Source organism: Chiloscyllium punctatum, chromosome 12 (genome assembly GCF_047496795.1).
Source record: "Chiloscyllium punctatum isolate Juve2018m chromosome 12, sChiPun1.3, whole genome shotgun sequence".
In the NCBI taxonomy this organism is placed as follows: Eukaryota; Metazoa; Chordata; class Chondrichthyes; order Orectolobiformes; family Hemiscylliidae; genus Chiloscyllium; species Chiloscyllium punctatum.
In genome coordinates, this window is record NC_092750.1 from 40,147,746 (window position 1) to 40,169,029 (window position 21,284).

The 21,284-nt window shown below is 38.2% G+C and overlaps 1 protein-coding gene across 2 annotated transcripts in view; it reads left to right on the forward strand.

The window, feature by feature from the left end:
• LOC140483808 (receptor-type tyrosine-protein phosphatase gamma-like) overlaps nucleotides 1–21,284 on the forward strand; it is a 706,675-nt gene that overhangs the window by 71,161 nt on the left and 614,230 nt on the right. For both annotated transcript variants that reach the window (XM_072582431.1, XM_072582432.1), the window contains one exon: nucleotides 168–272. In XM_072582431.1, the coding sequence (XP_072438532.1) occupies nucleotides 168–272 (105 nt within the window). The remainder of the gene's footprint in view (nucleotides 1–167; nucleotides 273–21,284) is intronic.

Below are 21,284 nucleotides of genomic sequence, written 5' to 3' on the forward strand. Positions count from 1 at the left end.
AAGATTAGCTCTGAATTGATATTTCACTGGCTGGCTATCATGAATTTAACACAAATGCCTTAATTGTTTTTACTCATTGTGAGTATGTTATGTGGAAAATTTACAAAATAAACTCAGTCTACTGCAGTTGGATAATCTATATTTTGTTTTCCAATCACTTTTCCTAGCTCTGACAGAAGATCATGTTGGATCACTGCAGGAGAATGAGTTTGAAAATGTCATTCATATACGAAGACGAAGAGAATCTGGGGATCCATACTGGGCTTATTCAGGTAAGAGGAACTTTGACAGAATGATAGGCAAAGGACTACTATTGTGATGGAGATTATGAAAAAGTCCTCCCTGTAGAAGATTGCTCATTTCTGTAGCTTTTGAATCTTCACCTTGGAGATTAATTTGGCACCAGTCTGAACATTTCTAACAGTGAAATGTATTTTATACCCGATGGCACGCTGTGAAATGTAATATTATTAATTTCTTGTTGTTCATGCTATTGTGCGTGGAACAGAAGTGCTTTTTTGTTGTTTTAATAGTACTTCTTATACAGTTTATTCTAAGATCAGTGAAAAAGGTGTCCTTGCCCTAATATAAATGACTGTGTTGTGTGCAGTAACAAACTGGAAACAACTAGTTACTCAATTGTCCTGGTAGCTACTCTCCTGCTTCCAAAGATGCTAATCAAAAAATGAAGCAACTTAGTATTTTTGTAGCTTATAAGGATGTTAATTTTGAAACATCAGTGTTTCAGTAAATAATGTTGTGACAAATATAAGGTCCACACTAAGTCGATCAGCATATTTTAATATTGTGTGACTCCGTGCTTGACAATAGCAGTATAATTTTTCTCTCCAAACACACGTTCATTATTTTAGGCAGATTTCTTCCCTAATAGAACATTTGACTAGTTTAACTTTGCATATTTATGCTCCGTAGAAGAGCCTGTAAGATATAATGATGATCTGACTACATTTGATGTAGTCAAAGTCAAACATCATAGTCAAACATAATGAATAATAACCCCTTTGTTCAAGAATGACACAATGACAGCATGTTCACACTATTATTAAAGCTTTATAAAGTTGTAAGAGGCTTCTTCCACACTGAGATGCTCTCTCATTCTCCTATCTTGGTGAACTGCCCACCTCACATTGGGGCTGCCTTTATTGGACAGGCTGCCAGAGCCACCCGCTCCAAGATATCTCTTTGAGTCACACTACTGGCATTTTGAGTTCTTAATTTACATTTCAATTCAAAAGTGGGATTTTTCTTTTAGAATCCCTACAGTGTGGAAACAGGCCCTTCAGCCCAACAAGTCCACACTGACTGTCCAAAGAGTACCCTATCCAAACCCATTTCCCGTTACTCTACATTTACCCCTGACTAATTCACCTAAACTGTACATCTTTGGATTGTGGGAGGAAACCGGAGCACCTGAAATAAACCCATGCAGACATGAAGAGAACATGAAAACTCCTCACAGACAGCCGCCCGAGGCTGGAACCGAACCTGGGACCCCGGCGCTGTGAGGTAGCAGTGCCAATCACTGAGCAAAGCATTTAACAAGGTTCTTCACAGCATGCTGGTCCAGAAGATTACATCATATGGTTGCAAGTTGGATACTAAAATTAGCTTGGTTATAGAACTCAGAGGGTGGCTGTGGAAAGATATTTTTCTGACTGAAGGTCTGTGACTCACGGCTTTCTGCAAAGATCAGTAGTGGGACTTCTGTTGTTAGTAATATATGTATAAGCAATTTTGAACAAAACATAGGTTGTCTCATTAGTAAGTTTGTAGGTGACACAAACATTGGTGGAGCTGTGGATAGTCAGGAAAGATGTCAAATTATACAATCATAAAAAAATGTGGAATTAAGAGTCATTTGATGACCATAAAACAATGCCAATCATTGGAAAAAAAACCCATCTGGTTCGCTAATGTCCTTAAGGGAAGAAAATCTGCTGCCCTTACCTTATACCCTTACAATGAAGGGTGGGCAAAAAATGCTGGCCAGCAACACCCTCATCTTGTGAATGAGTAAAAAAAATACTGTATAGAACAGTACAGTACAGCACAGGAACAGGCCCTTTGGCCAACCATGTCAGTGGTGATCATGATGCCATTCTGAACTAATTCCGTCTCCCTGCTCATGATCTATTCTCTGCCTGTTTATGCATCTGTATAAGTGCCCCTTAAACATTGTTATCGTCTCTGCGTCTACCACCTGCCCTGGCAGCACATTCTTGGCACCTAACACCCTCTGTGTAAAAAAAACTTTCTTCATACATTTTCTTTAAAATTTTGCCCTCTTATCTTAAACCTATGCCTCCTGGTATTCAACATTTCCACCCTGGGAAACAGATTCCTACTATCCTCACTTTCATGCCACTCATAATTTTATATACTTCTTTCAGGTTGCCCTTCAGCCTCAAATGCACAAGCAAAAGAAATCCAAGTTCACCCAACCTCTCCTAATAGCTAATACACTCCCATCCAGGTAACATTGTAGTTAATCTCTTTGCACTCTGTCCACATCCTTCCTATGGTGTAATGACCATAACAGCACACAGTACTCCAAATGTGGCTAACTAAACTTATATAAACTGCAACATGACTTGCCAACTTTTATACTCTGCCCCAACTGCGAAAGGCTAGCATGCCATAAACCTTCTTTCCAACTCCAACCACTTGTGTTACCATTTGCAGGGAGCTATGGTCTTGGACCCCAAGATTCCTCAATGCTCCTCAGGGTGCTGCCAATTATTGTGTACTTTGCTGTTGCATTTGACCCCCGAAAATAAATCACCTCGTACTTGTCCAGATTAAATTCCATCTGCCATTCCAACTGGTCCATATCTTGCTATATCATACAGTTTCCACACATAAGGATTCTTAAAAAAAAGGTCCATGTAAGTAACACATACTGCCTGACTCTCATCAATCATATTTGTTACTTACTCAAAAAAACTCAGTCAAGTTTGTGGGGTATGGCTGCCCTGCATAAAGCCACGCTATCCATAAGACCATAAGACATAGGAGCAGAAATTAGGCTATTCAGCCCATCAAGTCTGCTCCACCATTCAATCATGGCTGATAACTTTCCCAACCCCTTTCTCCCGCTTTCTCCCCATTACCCTTGATACTCAAGATCCTATCTATCTCAGTCTTAAATATACTCAATGACCTGGCCTCCACAGCCTTCTGTGGCAATGAATTCTACATATTCACCACTCTCTGGCTGAAGTTTCTCCTTATCTCTGTTCTAAAAACGTCTTCCCTTTACTCTAAGGCTATGCCCTCGGGTTCTAGTCTCTCCTATCAATGGAAACATCTGCCCAACATCTACTTTGTCCAGGCCATTCAGTTTTCTGGGTGTTTCAATTAGATTCCACCTCATCCTTCTAAATTCCATGGAGTATAAACCCAGAGTTCTCAAACGTTCCCTAATATGTCCATTCTTCTCCAAATGCGAGTAAATCCGGTCCCTCAGAATCTTGTCCAATAATTTCCCTACCACTAATGTAAGGGTTACCAGCCTAGAAATTCCTCGATTATTCTTGTTGTCCTTAAAACAAGGAACACATTGGCTATTCTCCAATCTTGTGGGAGTTTCTTTGTGGCTAAAGAGAATAGAAAGATTTCTGTGAAGGTTCCAACAATCTCCTCCCTTGCCTTCTTCTGCATCCTGGACTAGATCCCATCAGCCACAGAAGGAATCAATCCATTGCATTTTTCCCATAGCAGGGAAGGCTGGCATCAAATGTTGGTCATCATGGCGAACAAGGATTGCCAGTGCTTACTGTTCAGGTACCCTATGCCCATCAGTGACTCCCACTTCAACCCCATGTTACCCCTCCTTCGCCAACATCATGTCAATCCTGTGGTTATCCTCCACTTTCTGGGTCTAATGAGGCCCTGGACGTAATCCAGGCTGCAAGGCTCCTTCTCCTTGAATCTGCCTGCAGCGTCAGCAGTGGTCATTGCTCCCTGTAGAGCATGTGAGACAAAACAGTTGCCATTTGATTGGCTGGCAGCTCTCTGAGGCAATACTTCCTCTCTAAAAGGGACAGAGGCTCACTTCAAGCTTATTACCAGGCCATATCACAGGGCTAGATTAATCTTAAAAGAGGCAACAACATTTATTACACTTTGTACGCATTAATTAATTTTGATTTGTGTCTAAATAACACTTCAGAGCCTTATTACAAATTTCAGGATACTTATTCAGTTTATCTTCACTCCCATCATAGATGTTACAGCATAGAAAAAGACTGTGCCTGTCCAAACAACCACCTAATTATTCTAATCCCACTTTCCAGCTCTTCAACCAAAGCCTTGGATGCAGTGATGATGGGGATGGTTGTGTACCAGTGTTGGGTCTGTAGCTATTTGTTATGTACATTAACAACTTGTATGTGAATGCAGAAAGTTTAGTTAGTAACTTTGAAATGACCCTAAAACTGGGGGTCTTGTTGATAATAAGGAGGATGGTCTCAAGCTACAGTCTGATCCTGACCAGCTGGTATATTGGGCAGAGCAAGGCAGATGGAATTTAAAGCTGATAAAAATGTAAAATGTTGAATTTTGGAAGGTCTCAGAAGGGAAGGACATATCCAATGAATTGTGGGTCCCTAGGGAGTACTGAGCAACAAAGAGATCTTTGTGTACAAGTCCCAAAGGTGTCAGCATAGGGTGTAAAGAAGGCATATGGGATGCTTGACTTCATGAGCGGGGCATAGAATATAGGTGCAAGCAAGTCTTGATACAACTTTATAAAACATGGTAAAGGCCACAATTGAAATACTGTGTGCAGATCTGGTTATCACACGATGGAAGGGCAAGATTGCATTGGATAAGTTGTTGAGGAAAGACAATTAACAAAAAAATAAGGCACATTCAAGACCACACTATTAATTTGTGTGTGAACCCAGAGAACGTAAGTTAGGTTCTATATAAATATGTTGCATTGGTGTTTACTAGTCAGAGGGATGATGTGGATATAGAAGTCAGGAAGAAGTATTATGACATAATTAAACGAATCAGCGTAGACAGAGTGTTGGTTCTGGCAGGCTTAAAAGCAGATAAATTCAGGGCTCGATGAACTGTGTCCAAAACTGTTGAGTGAGAAAGAAAGGAAATAATGGGATTTCTGGCAATTTTCAATGCCTGTCTGACCAAAAGAGGTGCTAGACAATTAGAAGACAGCCAGTGTGGTACCATTATTTAAAAGAGCTAGGGATAAATCAGGAAACTACAGACCAGTCAGTCTTACCTCAATGATGGCAAAACTATTGAAAGCTGTTCTGAGGTACAGGATTCATCTGTACTTGGAGAAGCAGGGATTAATCAAGAGCAGTCAACATTATTTTGATAAGGGGCCATCATATCTGACCAATTCAATGGAATATTTTGGAAAGGTGACCAGGTGTCTGGATGAGGATATTGCACTTCATGTGGTCTACTTGGACTTCAGCAAACGGGAGACTGATAATGAAAGTAAAAGCCGATGGGATACCAGAAAATTTGCCTAATTGGGTCCAGAACTGGCTGAGTGGCAGAAGGGAGAGGACAATGGTGGCAGAGTGTTTTTGTGACTGGAAGTCTGTATCCAGTGGGTTCCACAGAGATAAGTATTGGGCCCTTTGTTTTTGTGGTATATATAAGTGATTTAGATATGAATTTAGGTTAATAAATTTGTGGATGATATGAAAATTGGTGGGCTGGTAAATAGTGAGGAGGATCACCTTAGATTACAGAAGGTTGTCAACAGGCTGGTCAAATGGGTTGATCACTGGTAAATGGAATACGGTCCAGTGGGAGGTGATGCACTTGCATAGGGCAATCAAGTAAGAGAATACATTATGAGTATCCATTGATAAATCTATTGCTTCTAAGAATGAGTAGCCAATCTGTTAGATTTTGGGAGCACCGGGTAATTCCTTAGTTGTCAATCATCTGATACAATTTTACCTTATTACTGGTACCAAATTAGACCTACCTTTTTTTAAATCTTCAACCTTAAATCAATTCAATCTGGAGAGTGAACAAGTATTACCTCAAGCTAGAGAAATTGAGGCAGTGTAGTGAGCCAAACATTGCTACACTTCAGTGGAGAAAAGCTACAGCTGTCAATTGAAAGAAAATAACTTTTCATTTTAAAAGATTTAAAAACTATTTGAAATGTTGTAAGTGCAGAGTGAAATTAGTATATTTTGAAGACTTTAGAAAAATCACTCAATTCTATGCTAACTGGAATTTTGAGAAAATAGGAAGACTGCAACAATATTTATGAACTGAATTTTATGAGCAAACAGCATCCATATACTTTGAACATCACTTCTGTGTTAAATCCTGCAGATATATTACAGAGGTTCTTGCTCCTTTCAAAAATCAAATATCACTGTAGCTTAACTTGAAGATCTGAGATTAGATCAGCATCCTTTAAGAAGCTATTGACAATTGTTGTAAACCAGGGATAAAAATTGACTGAAGAAAAATAATATCTAATAGTTATTTAGCTATAGGATAAATACGTAGTATTATTAGTATTGTATTGTAGTATTATTTTGGAAAGATCTAGGGCTAATCACTCTGCGTCTGAGTACTCTAATATAAGGCTCTTCTCAGCTCCCTATGTGTGTTCTCTGTGAGTAGCATTTCTTCAAATAAATCTGGAAACAAAAGTTACCATATCTACAACACTTATTCTTGGCACAGAGACAACAATTCTAAGCCTATTTCAACTCCAATATTATTTATCAATTTATATCAATTATTAACTTCATGACTGCAAGAAAACTACAAGAAGGTAGAACCAGAACTGGCCAACTGGGAGAGTGGGAATGGGACCAGGTTTTGTGGATTTTGAGCTCAGTAGCAGACATTCCATTACCAATTGGTAGTTATGAATTGGACTGTCACCTTCTTACACATGTATTCTCAAAGTACCCAACAAAATTAGGCATCACACAGCATATCAGATCATTTTCATCTGTTTCAACTGTTGAAAAGGAATCTTATTTGAATATGATCATTTATAATGAAAGGAAAACACAAAATCTGCCAAATCTCTTGAAACCACAAAAAGGTTTAAAGTAAGCATTGAAAACCTCAAAACTTCAAATATATGCTCATTGTTCTACATTCAGCTTGGATGATATGCCGTTAAAACTGGTAAATTATGATAATGATATAGATAATTAGAATGGTGTACGATGGGCCTAACCAATCACCTGTGTTATTTTTGCAGTGTTTCATCATTAGCTAAAATTCTTCATTTTAACAGAAATGTAAAACTGTCAATTCAGTTCACTAAATTGGTATAGCATGTCGGGCTTTGCTGAGACTACTTAAAGTTTGCGGCTCAAGTGAAGTCTGACATAAAAAGGATAGGGGAAAATTTGAAATATATAAATAGAAATCACTTTAAAAGTAAACTGTAAATGGAGGTCCAGAAGAGAAAGTGTCAATATTTCTCCAATTTGATTGGAGCTGAAAAGCTACGCATTGTTGGATAATAATGTTGCAGATTGGTTGCAGATGAACTGTGTGGATGTGTGAGTAAGACACAAGATAGATGAGTGAGGCGTGCTAGGACAGCAGGAGTGGCTACAAGCAGCAGATGATCAAAAATGGTATTAGAAATTAAACCTTTCAGGAATCTTAAAATAGGAAGGCTGAAGGAGGTTCACAACTGTTTGTACTAAATCTGAAGCAGTTATTTGAAGAACAAAGAAATTGCCAGAGAACCATTAATTAAATGAATCCCTGAAAAGGACCATGATTGTGATTCTGTAGGGCCAATCATCTCAGGTCCAGGTCATTGCTGCAGGAAGTCCCAAGTGTAGCATCTTTGGCCCATCTTCTTCCTTCCATCATAGGGTCAGAAATGGCAATGTTTGCTGATGATTAAAAAGTGTTCAATCTGAGTTTTGACTCTTTAAGTACTGAAGTAATTTGTGTTTATACTTAGCAAGGTCTGGACGACATTCAGGTTTGAAGAGTGTGGTGCTGGAAGAGCGCAGCTGATTAGGCTGTATCCGAGGAGCAGAAGAGTCAACATTTCGGGCATAAGCCCTTCACCAAGGCTTATGATGAAGCTGCCTGACTGGCTGTGCTTTTCCAGCACCATACTCTTTGACTCTGATGTCCAGCATCTGCAGTCCTCACTTTCTCTAACATTCAGGTTTGGCTTGATAACTAGAAAGAAATATTGTACCAGGTAGGCCCTAAACAATTAGCATCTCCATGAAAATCTATCCATCTCCCTTGGACATTTAATGGCATTACCATCACTGAATTGCCACTGTTAACATCTTGGGGATTACAATTGATCATGAACTGAACTAGACTGGCCATATTAATACAGTTCCAGATAAATTTTATGACTATAAGAATAGATCTAAGGTTAAGAATTCTGAACTAACTATCTCACATCCTGACTTCCCAAAGCCTACCTGCCATCAACAAAGTGCAAGGCAGGATTGTGAAGGAATATTCTCCGCTTGCATGGATGATTGTGACTCCAGAAATATTTAAGAAGCTCAGCACCATCCAGGATAAAGTAGCCCATTTGATTGGCCCATCTGCCATTGTGGCATAGTGACAGCAGTGTGTATCATATACAAGATGTATTGTAACAACTCATTACAATTTTTTCAACAGCACACTCCATACCCACAATCTGTACCACCTAAAAGGACAAAGGCAGCAGATGAAGGGGAACTTGCAACTTGTGTTCCATGCATCACTATTGCATGGAAACAGTGCTTGCAAATTCCCCTTCAAGCCACATGCAGTCGTGACTCGAAACTAAATTGCTGTAGGTTCACCAGCATGGGATCCTGAATCATGAATACTTGGAACTCTTACCAGCATCACCTTGGGTATACCTGCAACAAATGGACTGCAACAATTCAAAAAGCTGGGCAATTATGGATGGACAATAAAAGAATGCCTTGCTGATGAACTAAGTTTCACATCAGGCCTTTGCTATTTTCACAGAAAGGATTTCCATATAGTTAGTCCATGTTGTATACAATGCAATTATTGGAGATAAAAGGACCAAGTGCATAATCACTGTCTCCCAGGCATGTGAAATGATTTCTACGTTTCTAATTTTTATGGTTTGTGCTTATTATCATCTAATTGTAAAATAAGTAGTAATTTTTAAATTTGTGCATTGTAAAGGATTAATCTTTGCAGTATTTCATACCATAAACTGATAAGCTCTGTGAAATCAAATAATAATGTTGGAAAGTGCATTATGATTGATAAAATTCAGCATTGATTATGCAGTTTTGTTTTGCTCCTTGTCTGGTATGGACTATGTTTTCATTAACCTATTGTTTTACTTTTGAATTAATTGGCAATTTCCCATTAATTAAATATTGACTGAGCATTGTTTGATGCTGGCACCCTGACTTGCGTTGTTATTGAATTTTTTGTACCTGTGGAAAAAATGTCATTTAACTTGAATTGAAGTGAATTAAAGGAATTTAATGCCATTGCTTGAGGTGAATTTGGTGGGTGGGGGGGAGGTGGTAGGTGGTATTTACTCAGGGAGGAAATTGGTGGGTGGGGACCTTCTTTCCTCACACTCAAATTAAGTCCGTGGAAGGAAAGACCTATGGACAGCCTTCCCACTGTTAGTTAATGCTCTTGAGTGAAAAATTAACAACTATTTAAGGACCTCATTCTGCCACCATTGGTATTCACCTTACTGTCCCTAGTTGAAGAACCCAGCATTGGGAAGAGATATCTGCCAAAGGTCACCCCTGCTGTACTGACTCCCCAAATCTCTGTGTGCAACCCCCAGCCCCCCACCACTTTGCTTATGTCTGGGTCAATCACTTCTTGGATCTTAGTTGAGTGCCTTTCCCTCCCAATCCTTGGAGCTGCTGAGTAATGCCAGTTTCTGATTGGCCAGTGGTTCGAAGTAGGCTGTACTTTCATCCTGAGGGCCTTTGGTTCCTGGGAATGCCCCACTTCAGTTAAGTACCTGAGTGGCAGTTAATTCAACAGGCTTTTCCTTGAAAGAGGCAGCACAGCGATCTCATCACCCCAGTTAAATAACACCCATTGTAACTGCATAATCAACCTGATTTGGAGGGAGCAGGTGGTTTATCGAATTTTAGCTACATTCTGGCAGCATGCTAACCTCTGATGATTATGTCTTTCTGGACATGTGCAATGCCTATTTTTTTAGATTGGTGTGTTCTTGCGCAAACTTCACAGATACTCTGACAGTGAATCCTTCTTTCACGAAAACCATCTCAGATTGCAAAGGTGACAGATGCTTAGCACTGCAGTACTCTTCAACGATAGTTATAAAGGGGTAATCTTAAAGAGAATCATGAGTGGTATGGATAGGGTAAATAGGCAAGATCTCTTTCCTCAGGTGGATGAGACCAAAACTAGAGGGTATAAACTTAAAGTCAGATGGGAAAAATATAAAAGGGATCTAATGGACAACTTTTTCACGCACAGGGTAATGCGTGTATAGAAGGAGCTGCCTGAAGAAGTGGTGGAGGCTAGTACAATTACAACCTTTAAAAGGCATCTGGAAAGGTATATGAATAGGAAGGGTTAAGTGGGAAATGGGCTTAATGCTGGAAAATGGGACTGGATTCGTGTAGAATATCTGGTCGGCATGGACTAGTTGGACGGAAGGGTCTGTTTCCATGCTGTGTATATCTATGACTGTGTGGCTCTTTTAAGGAATCCCATTGATGTTTGGGTTTGGACAGATCTGAATTGATAACATTGACAGTTCAGCAGCCCCTTCATGTAACACTAAGTAGCTTTCCTTAAGAAAAAGGTACAGTCAGGGAAAGATTTATTTAACATAATTTAAAACATTACGCTATAGGATATAATGCCTGTTTTGTTTCATTTTTTTGATTTTTGATCTTTATTAATGTAATTGCTTTAGGTGGCACTTTATTAATACCACATTATCCTATGTTTCCTTAAGTTGTCCACACCACTACCTCTCAAAGAGACTCAGCATTGAGTTGCATTTAGAGTCATAGAGATGTACAGCACAGAAACAGACCCTTTGGTCCAACTGGTCCATGCCTACTAGATATCCCAACCTAATCTAGTCCCACCTGCCAGCACCCAGCTATATCCCACCAAAGCCTTCCTATTCAGATCAGCCTCTGATGCTCCAGGGAAAACAGCCCCAGCATATTCAACCTTTCCCTATAGCTCAAATCCTCTAACCCTGGCAACGTCCTTGTAAATCTTTTCTGAACAATTTCAAGTTTCATAACATTCTTCCGATACAAAGGAGACCAGAATTGCATGCAATATTCCAAAACTGGCCTAACCAATGGCCTGTATAGCTGCAACGTGACCTCCAATTCCTGTATTCAATACTCTGACCAATAAAGGAAAGCATACCAAATGCTGCCTTCACTATCCTATCAACCTGTGATTCTACTTTCAAGGAGCTATGAACCTGCACTCCAAGGTCTCTTTGTTCATCAACACTCCCTCGGACCTTACCATGAAGTATACAAATCCTGCATTTAAGATCATGAAATTGAAGTACTTATCCAAGAATTACCTCAGAAAGCAGTTCAGTGTCGCTAGTTATAAGATCTGCTGAGATGATTGTTGTGCTGATCAGAATCCTGCTTCTCTGTCTTCCTTCTCCAGGTAATTTCACTTGTTTGCAGGAGGCAAAGGCAGTGGTTCACACTTATAAGAGGTCTCTAAATTATGAATTAAAAATCACAGCTTAGAACAGCTAGTGAAATAATAAATTGATTTTTGTCAGACTTGAACTAGGCTGTCCTGCAGTGAACGGTAAAGCTTCTAAGCTGGTGGAGATCTGATTGATTCTCACTATATTGTTCACGAGCCATTCAATTTTCTGAGAACCAATCACATGGTTGTTGCAAGCAGAGGGCCTTTAACATTGATAACTCTAAACTAGCCCACAGACCAACCAGCTACTTTTTGCTGGCTGAATCTTTATTTATACACACTCTTGACTCCAATTTGCACCTTTTCTTACTACTACTGGTGTAACCAGTACTACAATAAGTGTCGGTTTATTTGCTTTCAAAACATGCAGTAACCTTTCAACCATCCTTGGCTTTTATACAGTTCTTTTCTGATTTCACTCCACAGTCAAAAATACAGAAAAATAACAAGACACAGATTTTACACTGGTCAGGAAATCACTCATATCACAGAAATCAATCTGATGAATCTTTGTTACGCCTTGACCATCCTTGGGTATGGAGACCAAAACTACACAATACATGTCATCTCACCGAAGTTCTGTACACTTATCAAAAAGGCTTCCTTGCTTATGCATTCTAACTCCCCTGCAATAAAGGCCAACATACAATTCCTGATTACTTGCTACCTTCTGTTTTACTTATTTAAATGCAACCAATATTTACTGTTTTTTCTCCATTTTAAAACAAATCAGTCTTTCTATTCACCTACTAAAGTAATTATCCTCATATTTCCCGAACTATATTCCACCTGCCACGTTCTTGTTTGCTCACTGCACTTTTATAATTTGTATTCCAGCTTCCTACTCTCTCATGATTAAGAAATCACGATTATCCCTCACAGTTGTTTCTGTACCTATCAGGATTTCATTTCATGTATTTCCAATTTCTAAGACCTTAGTCTTGTTTGGGGAATTGCGCAACAGAAATGTTAATCAGATGCAAGCAGGAGCCTGTAAGTGTCTCAGTGAATTTAGCATGTTTATCCTAACAATACCTTAATTATCCTCCCATGCGATTCCAATTTTGAAAATAATTGTTAAAGGCTTGTGGTCATCATGACTAGACCAACACTTATTGCCCATCTCTAATACCAGAAGGCACTTAAGGGTCAACAACATTGCTGTTGGCTTGGAAGCATTTTTGACAGATTTCTTCCCTAAAGGTTATTGGTAAACGAGATCAGTTCATTTTGTATGGCTATTAACAATTATTTCATATTTGCCATTAAACCAGTTTTTTTGTCCATTTTTAAATCAAACTTCACTGTCTTCCATGATGGGATTCAAACCATTTTTCCAGAGCATTAGCCTGGATTTCTGGATTACTAATCCAGTGATATTACTATTATGCCACCATCGCCTGCTTTACCATTCAATACCTTTCAAACTTTACCCATTCCATTCCTTTCATACTTCTCCTTCCATTGTCATTTTGCCTATTCATATAACACCATATAACCCAATTCCATCTCCTCCATCGCCATCTAGATTATTCCCATCTCCTCACATAATCTATCACTTCCTCTATGCCAATTATTCCCTTGCAGTTCTTACCCACCCAGGGCTTCTCCACTTGTCCCCAGGCCATACTGCTCCCTTACTTTCCCCTGCCATCATCTTCAATATCCAATTAAGCAAGGCCAGGGAGCAATAAAGGATCATGTAAACAATGCCAGGGAGTGACAAGAGCCTTGGGCTAGAACTGGAAACCAAGATAAAAAAAATGTGTCCTCATCTTGTAACATTATGACATTTTGGCTTGCCCTTACCAATGCCATTTTATATATTGCTAGAGTTCATTCCTTCCACTTTTTACTTGGTATTTTGGCCAAATAGCCAAAGCCAGTGAGGTATGAAAGGTAGGAGACTAGCAGACAAAACATATATGCCAATTTCCACTCACCAGTTCAAATCCACCCATTAATCAGAAAATGTGGACAGGAAAAAAACTTTGTATAATTTATAAGGTTATACTTGGTCTCTCTTCTTCAAATTCTGAGATGCTAAGCCTCTTTTGGTCTCGTCTTCCTTCTAATCTTTTCAGCCAATCATCATCATCTCCTTCTTACTTGCCTCCACATACATCAGGCATCCACTTTCCCATCTGCCAGTTGGCATGTTTTGAATTGATCAAAATACTGTCACGCACTCTATGCTGTACTTTAATGTTGCAAAAAATGTTACAAAATATGATCAGCACCTATCAGCCTACAGTGCAAAACTTCACTGGACCTAACAGAAAACTGGCTAACTAAGACTAACAAACCCTACTGGTCTCTAATCCAGAGATCCAAATTGATGCTCTGAGAGCACAAACTCAAATCCTACCATTAATAGACGGTGAATTTTAAATTCAGATACTGGTCTTTAGGAAGTTAATCTGCTTATGTGTCACCCGAGACCCACAGGAATGTAGCTGACTTTTAACTGCCCTCTGAAATACTCTCTCAAACCACTTCGTTCAAGAGCATTTAGGAATGGGCAACAAATGCTTGCTTGGCCAGCAAAACCCACACCACATGAAGGAATAAAAAAAGTTAAGCAGATGATTGCACTATTATTTTTTAAATGGGTACCCCACTTTGTATAATCTATATTACATCAAATATTCCACAATTTTCCTGCATTATATAATAATTTTTTTATACATGTTAGCCTACACAACATGTGTCATGCAGACTGGGTTCTTATTGATTCAGATATCTTGAAGTGAATTTATAGCACTATTTACAATGCTGCCATATCATTAAATTACATGCATACTCTGGTTTTAGTGCTTACTGATGCTATTGTGCATTATATGCAGGTAGTTCACTAGCTCCATGACTCAGAGACTGACTGAAAATGAATAATAGACCTTTGTATAAGAACATCATATGTTGTGATGTCAGGTAACTGTCTTAAAGATTGTCTGATGTGGAAGTTTTTTTAATATTCATTCATGGGATGTGGATGTCAATGGCTGGGTCAGCAATTTTTGCCATCCCTAATTAGCCACAAACTGAGTGGCTTGCTAGTCTGTTTCTGGGGGCAGTTAAAAATCAGCTATGTTGCTTTGGGTTTGATGTCACATACAGACCAGAACACATAAGGATGGTAGATCTGACTCCATAAAGAACATTCGTGAACCAGATAGATACTTATGACAATTCACAATGGCTAATTGTTGGCCTTAACCTTGCTTTTAGTTTCAGCTTTTTTAAATTGCATTTGAGTTTCACCATCCTCCATGGTGAAATTTGAACCTATATATCTCAAACATTAGGCTAGTATTGTGGATTACTAAATTAGTAACATTACTGCTTTACCACCAATCCCCAAAGCTATAATATAACACAACATCCAGTTAAAAAGGCAAGAAAAAAACCGTAGCCTTTGGAGAGAAATAGTTATTTTACCCCAAAAAACAGCTCAAGATAAATTTTCAATTAAGAAAGACATAAACCCACTGTGGTGAATCAGCTATTAATTATAGATATACTTTAACTTCTATTTTTCATTTATTTTCTTGGAAATGAAAGCTAGCCCATCTCAATTATGAGCAGCTGATCTGCAATTCTGTTGAAAATCAATCCTGCAATCATCAAGCTGTACAGTTTAGACAGTGTAAGATTCTGAACGAAATAGTGGAAAATGTATGCAAAGGCCAAGTCTCAGGTGACGAACCTGACATTTTGGTTTTGAGAAAATGACCTAAATGCTAACTGAAGCCAAATGGCAATGTCCAAACTTTTCAGTAAACTTTTATACTCATCCAAGTTAATTATGAAGTTAATGATCATATTTCTATTGATATACCCATTAAACAGTATTCATTCAGCATGGAACTATTTTTACACTCAATATAATGAGATTTCTGACTGAATGTAAAATAAGAAATGCTGAAGAAAATCAGGTCCAGCAGTATCCATACAGCAACAAACAGAACTGAGTCCAGTGACCTTTGCTGGAACATATTCTGACTTCTGACTGCTTTGGAAAGTCAGTTTGCCTAAATATTCTCCCAAAGCATGAAACCTTTGTTATCATATATCTATTTCAAAAGACTAAAGCCTGGGACAGAATTTTTCCCTTTCTTGTGTGGCAGGTCAATGGTGGGAAAGTTGGGCAAATACAGAGAGAATGTAAATATCATAATCTAGAACCTTGAGAAAAGGTTTTGCAATTTTCCCCTTAAGCTTTAAATGGCAACTTCAGAATCTGGCTATTTAGCAGCAACTACCTTATTTTCATTATTTACATCTCATTAATAATTCAATTTGCCTTACTTATCTGCCACTTGCAATTCTCCTCTCCTTCCCTGAGGAATTAGAGGCTGCAAATTTCTGACTTACAAGTGAGAACTGGTACCTGGCAGCTGCAGCTCACCAATTGATTACCTTGGCCATCATCCAACGATGTCTTCAGCCTAGTGTTCCTGCGTGCTCCACGGACTCCATCCGTCTTAATCTTTCATCTCAGCAAGTTGGCTTCAGCATGTCAACAGCCTCAGCACATCATCATGCCTGCTGAATGTTGTTGAGTTCCCTGACCTACAGACATACTTCTTTAGGCTTTCAAAGCTCTATTTTGAAGCTTAGGGACACCTCCAACCTGCATGGTCGTACCAGGTAGCTTGGCACACAGGGATACATCCCATGCATCTACACAGGGTGCAACGTCTGGCTTTTGGCTTTCTTTCTTAGTGGTCACTCACTTGAAGGCTGCCACTTATTGCTTTGTTACTGTACACTAACTGTCTTTAGCTCTCACTTGAAGGTTAGCAACTCCTGTGTGGCTCACATTTGTTTTTAGCATTTAGGCTCTTCAGAGCTCAGTTAGTGTAGAGGGAAAGGCAGGCAGCCTGTTATGGCCCTTGGGGAAAGGGGGCAACTCAATACTTGAGATGGGGTTCATTGCACTCAGTTGTTGAGAGAATAGTGACAATGCTGGGGGGAATGTATATTTAGAAAGGTGAGATGTCATAGACAATAGGATAATCATGAGCTCTTGGAGAGGGTGGTTTTCACAGGTCACAGTCACTATTTACATGGAGAGGGTGGAAGGCTATCAAAGGCATGGGTATTTCCAAGTTCCTGGGCTTGGAGGATGTGGGTACATTAAGGCAGGCTCATTAATTGTAATATGAAGGAGCTCAACTGAAATCTGGGGAGATTGACAGAAAAGGAAAGTGAAGGATTGGCGAAAGATCTTGTATCTCAGGAAGAACCGATAACTCACTCATAAGAACATCAAGTTGGAATGTTGCCAGAAAAGATTGAAAGTCAACTGTACAATCATTGCAAAATAAAAGGCTGATACTGCATGCAAAGTGGGTGGAGTAAGTTATTTTGTTTCCTTTGGTATCAAGTAAATCTGTTGGAATTGAAGGTCCTCCTCAGGCAATTGGACAAATCTTTTACATGTCAGAAACTGATATCACACACAATCAAATGGTTTTTCCCACCACCAAATCATCCATGGTATTTTTAATCTATTAGCTACCACCAGTAGATCACACATATTTTCAATTGTTCAATTTATGTGCAGAGCCCCAATAGGGAAAGTAATTATTCTTATTTTACATGTATAAGTAATCACACTAAATTTCTTTATTAATGTTTTTTTTTCCTAATTAGCCTGTCTAGAGATGTAATTAACACCTCTGGAACAGGTAGGACTTGAAGTCAGTCTCTCAGTACAGGGACTTTATCTCTGTACCACAAGAGGGTCCAGATTAAAAGTAATCGTTCTACCACGTTTTCTGTGATGTGGAAGGGACCCTTCTTTTGGGCGGGTGAGCGAGCATGTGTTAATGCTGACTTACTGATAGAATTCTACTCACATGCCCCAGTCATGACCTAGAGGATGCTGAAGTGCTTTATTCCATTCTTAATTGGGTGAAGAACGAGAAGAGTTGCTGTGAGACATGACTGGGTCATGCTCCATGAATCTTGCTCACCTAAACACTCCAATAGCAAATGGAAAAGCATCTCAATTCTCTTAAATAAAGAAGAATTATACAAGTATTTTTAGAAATAAACATTGGTTTTACTTTAAAAAACCTACAGCAGTCAATTATTAATATTTCTCCTAATATTAATGCAAATCAACTTTCATCTTGTATTGAGCAACATTTTGTTGAGCAACATGTTGGAAATAATTCGGTTTAAATTTTACATAATTGCTCGTTAGTGAATACCATAAAATGTATTTTAAGCACTCGCTCAGTGGCTTGACCAGAATATATGTGTATGAGTTTGATTTTCAGAAGAGGTTAATTTCTGTTTTCTTCAATTCTATCTTTCGTGTTTTGTATAACTTAATCTTCTTCAGGAGTCACATTGATTGGTGAATAGTTTGCTTCTTGGTTTTCTTCTACATTGGTTATTGCATTTATACCTCAGGAGTGGATTATCTGATTTTTCAATAAGTGACTAACTTAAGGAAATTACTTGAATTACCAAACCACACTAAATGAATGATGGATTCATTTGTTTTGAAAATAAATGGAAAGGCCATGCTTAATGTGTAACATACATAAAATATAAGCCCAGCTTTTATACTTGAATTAGCAAAAACAGAATAATAACTTACTCTTCAGCCCTGTTCATATGAACACCCAAAGCTGACTTTCCAGCTCATGGATGCATGTCCTAGCTACTGGACTAATTGGCAGCTGTGTATTTTTATTGTTTGATTTATGAATTGAGAAAAAAAAGTTATTATTTTGTGAGTGAACGGTTTCTGTTGTTGGAAGATATATTTCTTATTCTAGTCAGTTTTGTAGATTTTTCTGTATAAAACTAATATACTCTGTATAAACTCATACTTTCTTAGAATTAAATTACTTCAGTGTTCCACTTTCTACATTCCTAACCTCCAAGCATGATAATGATTCCTCCTAGCCTATGGTTAATGTACATTTCAGGTTGATAAAATACATACATATTTTATATATGCATGTTGTGCATGGCTTTTAACCTCCCAGTACCTTATGATAACATAATTGTATTTCATATCATAGTTCATATAATGATGAACATTTTGGTTCTCTGAACTGCATTTTCATGCCCTAGAGAATTGTTTTTGGGGGGGGTGTGCCACAAGAGTCTTGGACCATGCTGTTGTTGAGTGCCTGGTGATTAAACACAAGTTCTAAAAATAACAACTGCTCCAAAGAACATTGTTTTAGGTGCACAAAGAAAGTTGTATTTGTTTCTTTGAATGTAGATTTGCTCGCTGAGCTAGAAGATTCATTTCCAGACATTTCGTCACCCTACTAGGTAACATGTTCAGTGGGCCTCCGACGAAGCACTGCTGATAAGCACTGTTTCTCTCAATTTAAATAGTGTAAGTTGTCATCTGTTTTGGCAATGTGATTACAGCACATTGAGCTGCACATTGGTAATGAGCATGTCCTAAGTGCCACATTTTATATATTGATTTATATTGCTTGGACACTTCTGTCCAGTAAAAAGAAAACATTCTTGATGGCAGTGAGTTCAACTCCAAAATAATTTAAAATGTGGTTTTATAACTGACAATCATGATGGATGTTTTATGAAGAGCTCTCTTTAAACCCCCCTGGGCTTACATTAAGATTTTGTATATTTAAAGAGGATAAAGAAATTACTAGCTTGTGTGCAAAATATATTTTGTGATTTTAATTAGTTATAATTCTACTATTTAGATTTAATCTTGGCCTTCCTCTACCTTTTGAGACTTCAGATGGGATTTTCCACGTTGTAGAATTGGCTGGCTAAGTGGCAGGAGGGACAGATAATCAGATGAGTTGGCATCCGAGAGATACTCACCCTTTTCCTGCCATCTCACCAAACAAATTTTGGGTGGAAAAGGTCATGAGTAACCTACCACCAATTAAGGTCGCTATGAAGTCATTTGGCTGGTAGTTTGGACTGGAGAGGCATCTATTGGCCAAGAAGCCTGCTGGTCAGCATTTTAGTGCCTAATTGGTATACTTTCTTGCTAGTTTGGATAGTGAGCCTAGTTGCTGTTAAAGGTGCCGCCCAACATTTTGTGCAAAAAATATGAAATCCTGACCATCTTTTGTATGTTCAAGACAACATGGCTTTGACAGTAAGAACTCTAATCAAGGTGTTTTTCAAAATATTCAATTCTATTGATTTAATATTGCATATTCTTATGAAATAATACAAAAGATTTTCAAAATCTTTCAGCAGTGCATGCTGTGTAACAACTTTTCAATGCCTTCAGTTTATTGTGAAAAAAATCCACAGAAGTGCAATCGATGGCAGATTTTTAAAAAAATTCCTTGGGATTCAAACCAGTATCAAATCAGTATGTCCCAAAAATGTTTATAGTTGTCCATAATGCCCTTTTACCAAGATGCTGTGTTCCTTTGGGTGTTGATAGCTTTTGAGCACTTTTAATTCAATTGATATCAATTTAGAATGCTTGGCATTTGAACCTTTCAGTCACCTGTAATAAACAAGTGACATTTAATTTAAAAGATGTAAATTTTTCATTCTTATTAACCTTTTGCAGGAATCAAATCTTAAACACTTAGATGCACTGAGAAGCTTTTGACAACTTTGTTGCTTCCCTTAAAGCAGGGATTAGAGATCAGAAAAATATTGTATACCTGTGTGTAAGATGCATTATTTTCTCAAAGTGCACTGTGATAATTCAGAGAACAGCTTCTGTACCAGCCTTAATCTGGTAAGCGACGGAAAGCTGACGTATTGTGTTTGCAAAAGTTATTGTAAACTCACATTGACCAAACTCTCATAAGAAGAATAAAATTTAAGGTAATTTATCCAAGGTCTTGCCACTTATTGTAATCTGTCCAACAATGATTTACAGTCTTAAAGAGAAGCAGAATGGTATAGAGAATAAGTCAGGAGAGATATATGTAACTTTTTTTTGTGAGCAATATCCTGCATACTAAAAATACATTGAAGCATTTATCAAGATATTTTTATTTCTAAATGAATAAGGATACTGAAAGCATTTGCCCCTAATATTATGCTCTTTCAGAATGTTACGTGCCATACAGTGATTGGAATGCAAAACTAGGATATTGAGCCAGTGTTTTGCCTGCAGCTTGAAATTCACAAGCAGTTCACTGACCACAGCAGCAATTATAAGTAACTATAATTACCCAGATTTCCACAAGGATTACTTGAGTAGAAGCCTGAAACAGACTTGCCTGGTTAGTAGCAATACATCACAGTCATGCTGCAAACCCCAAAACTATCTTCAAGCAAAGCAATAGAAGATATATTCAAAAATGCACCTAGAAATTCCAGTTTATTTCTGTGATGTAGAACCATTTGGTTCACTGTAATGTCTTAATGTAATGAGTGTAAATTTAGTTTGCCAGATTTTATAGTGTAGTATATGTATATAGAGAGCATTACGATTTGATTAAAATCACTTTTTCAGTTGATCATAGGCAAGTTAAACAGACTTTGTTTTATGCCTAATCATGGTTTTCCCAGTGTTTGTCATATCAAGATCATTTGAGCACAAAAAGCGCATAAAATCAGTATTTCTACACCCTCTGTTT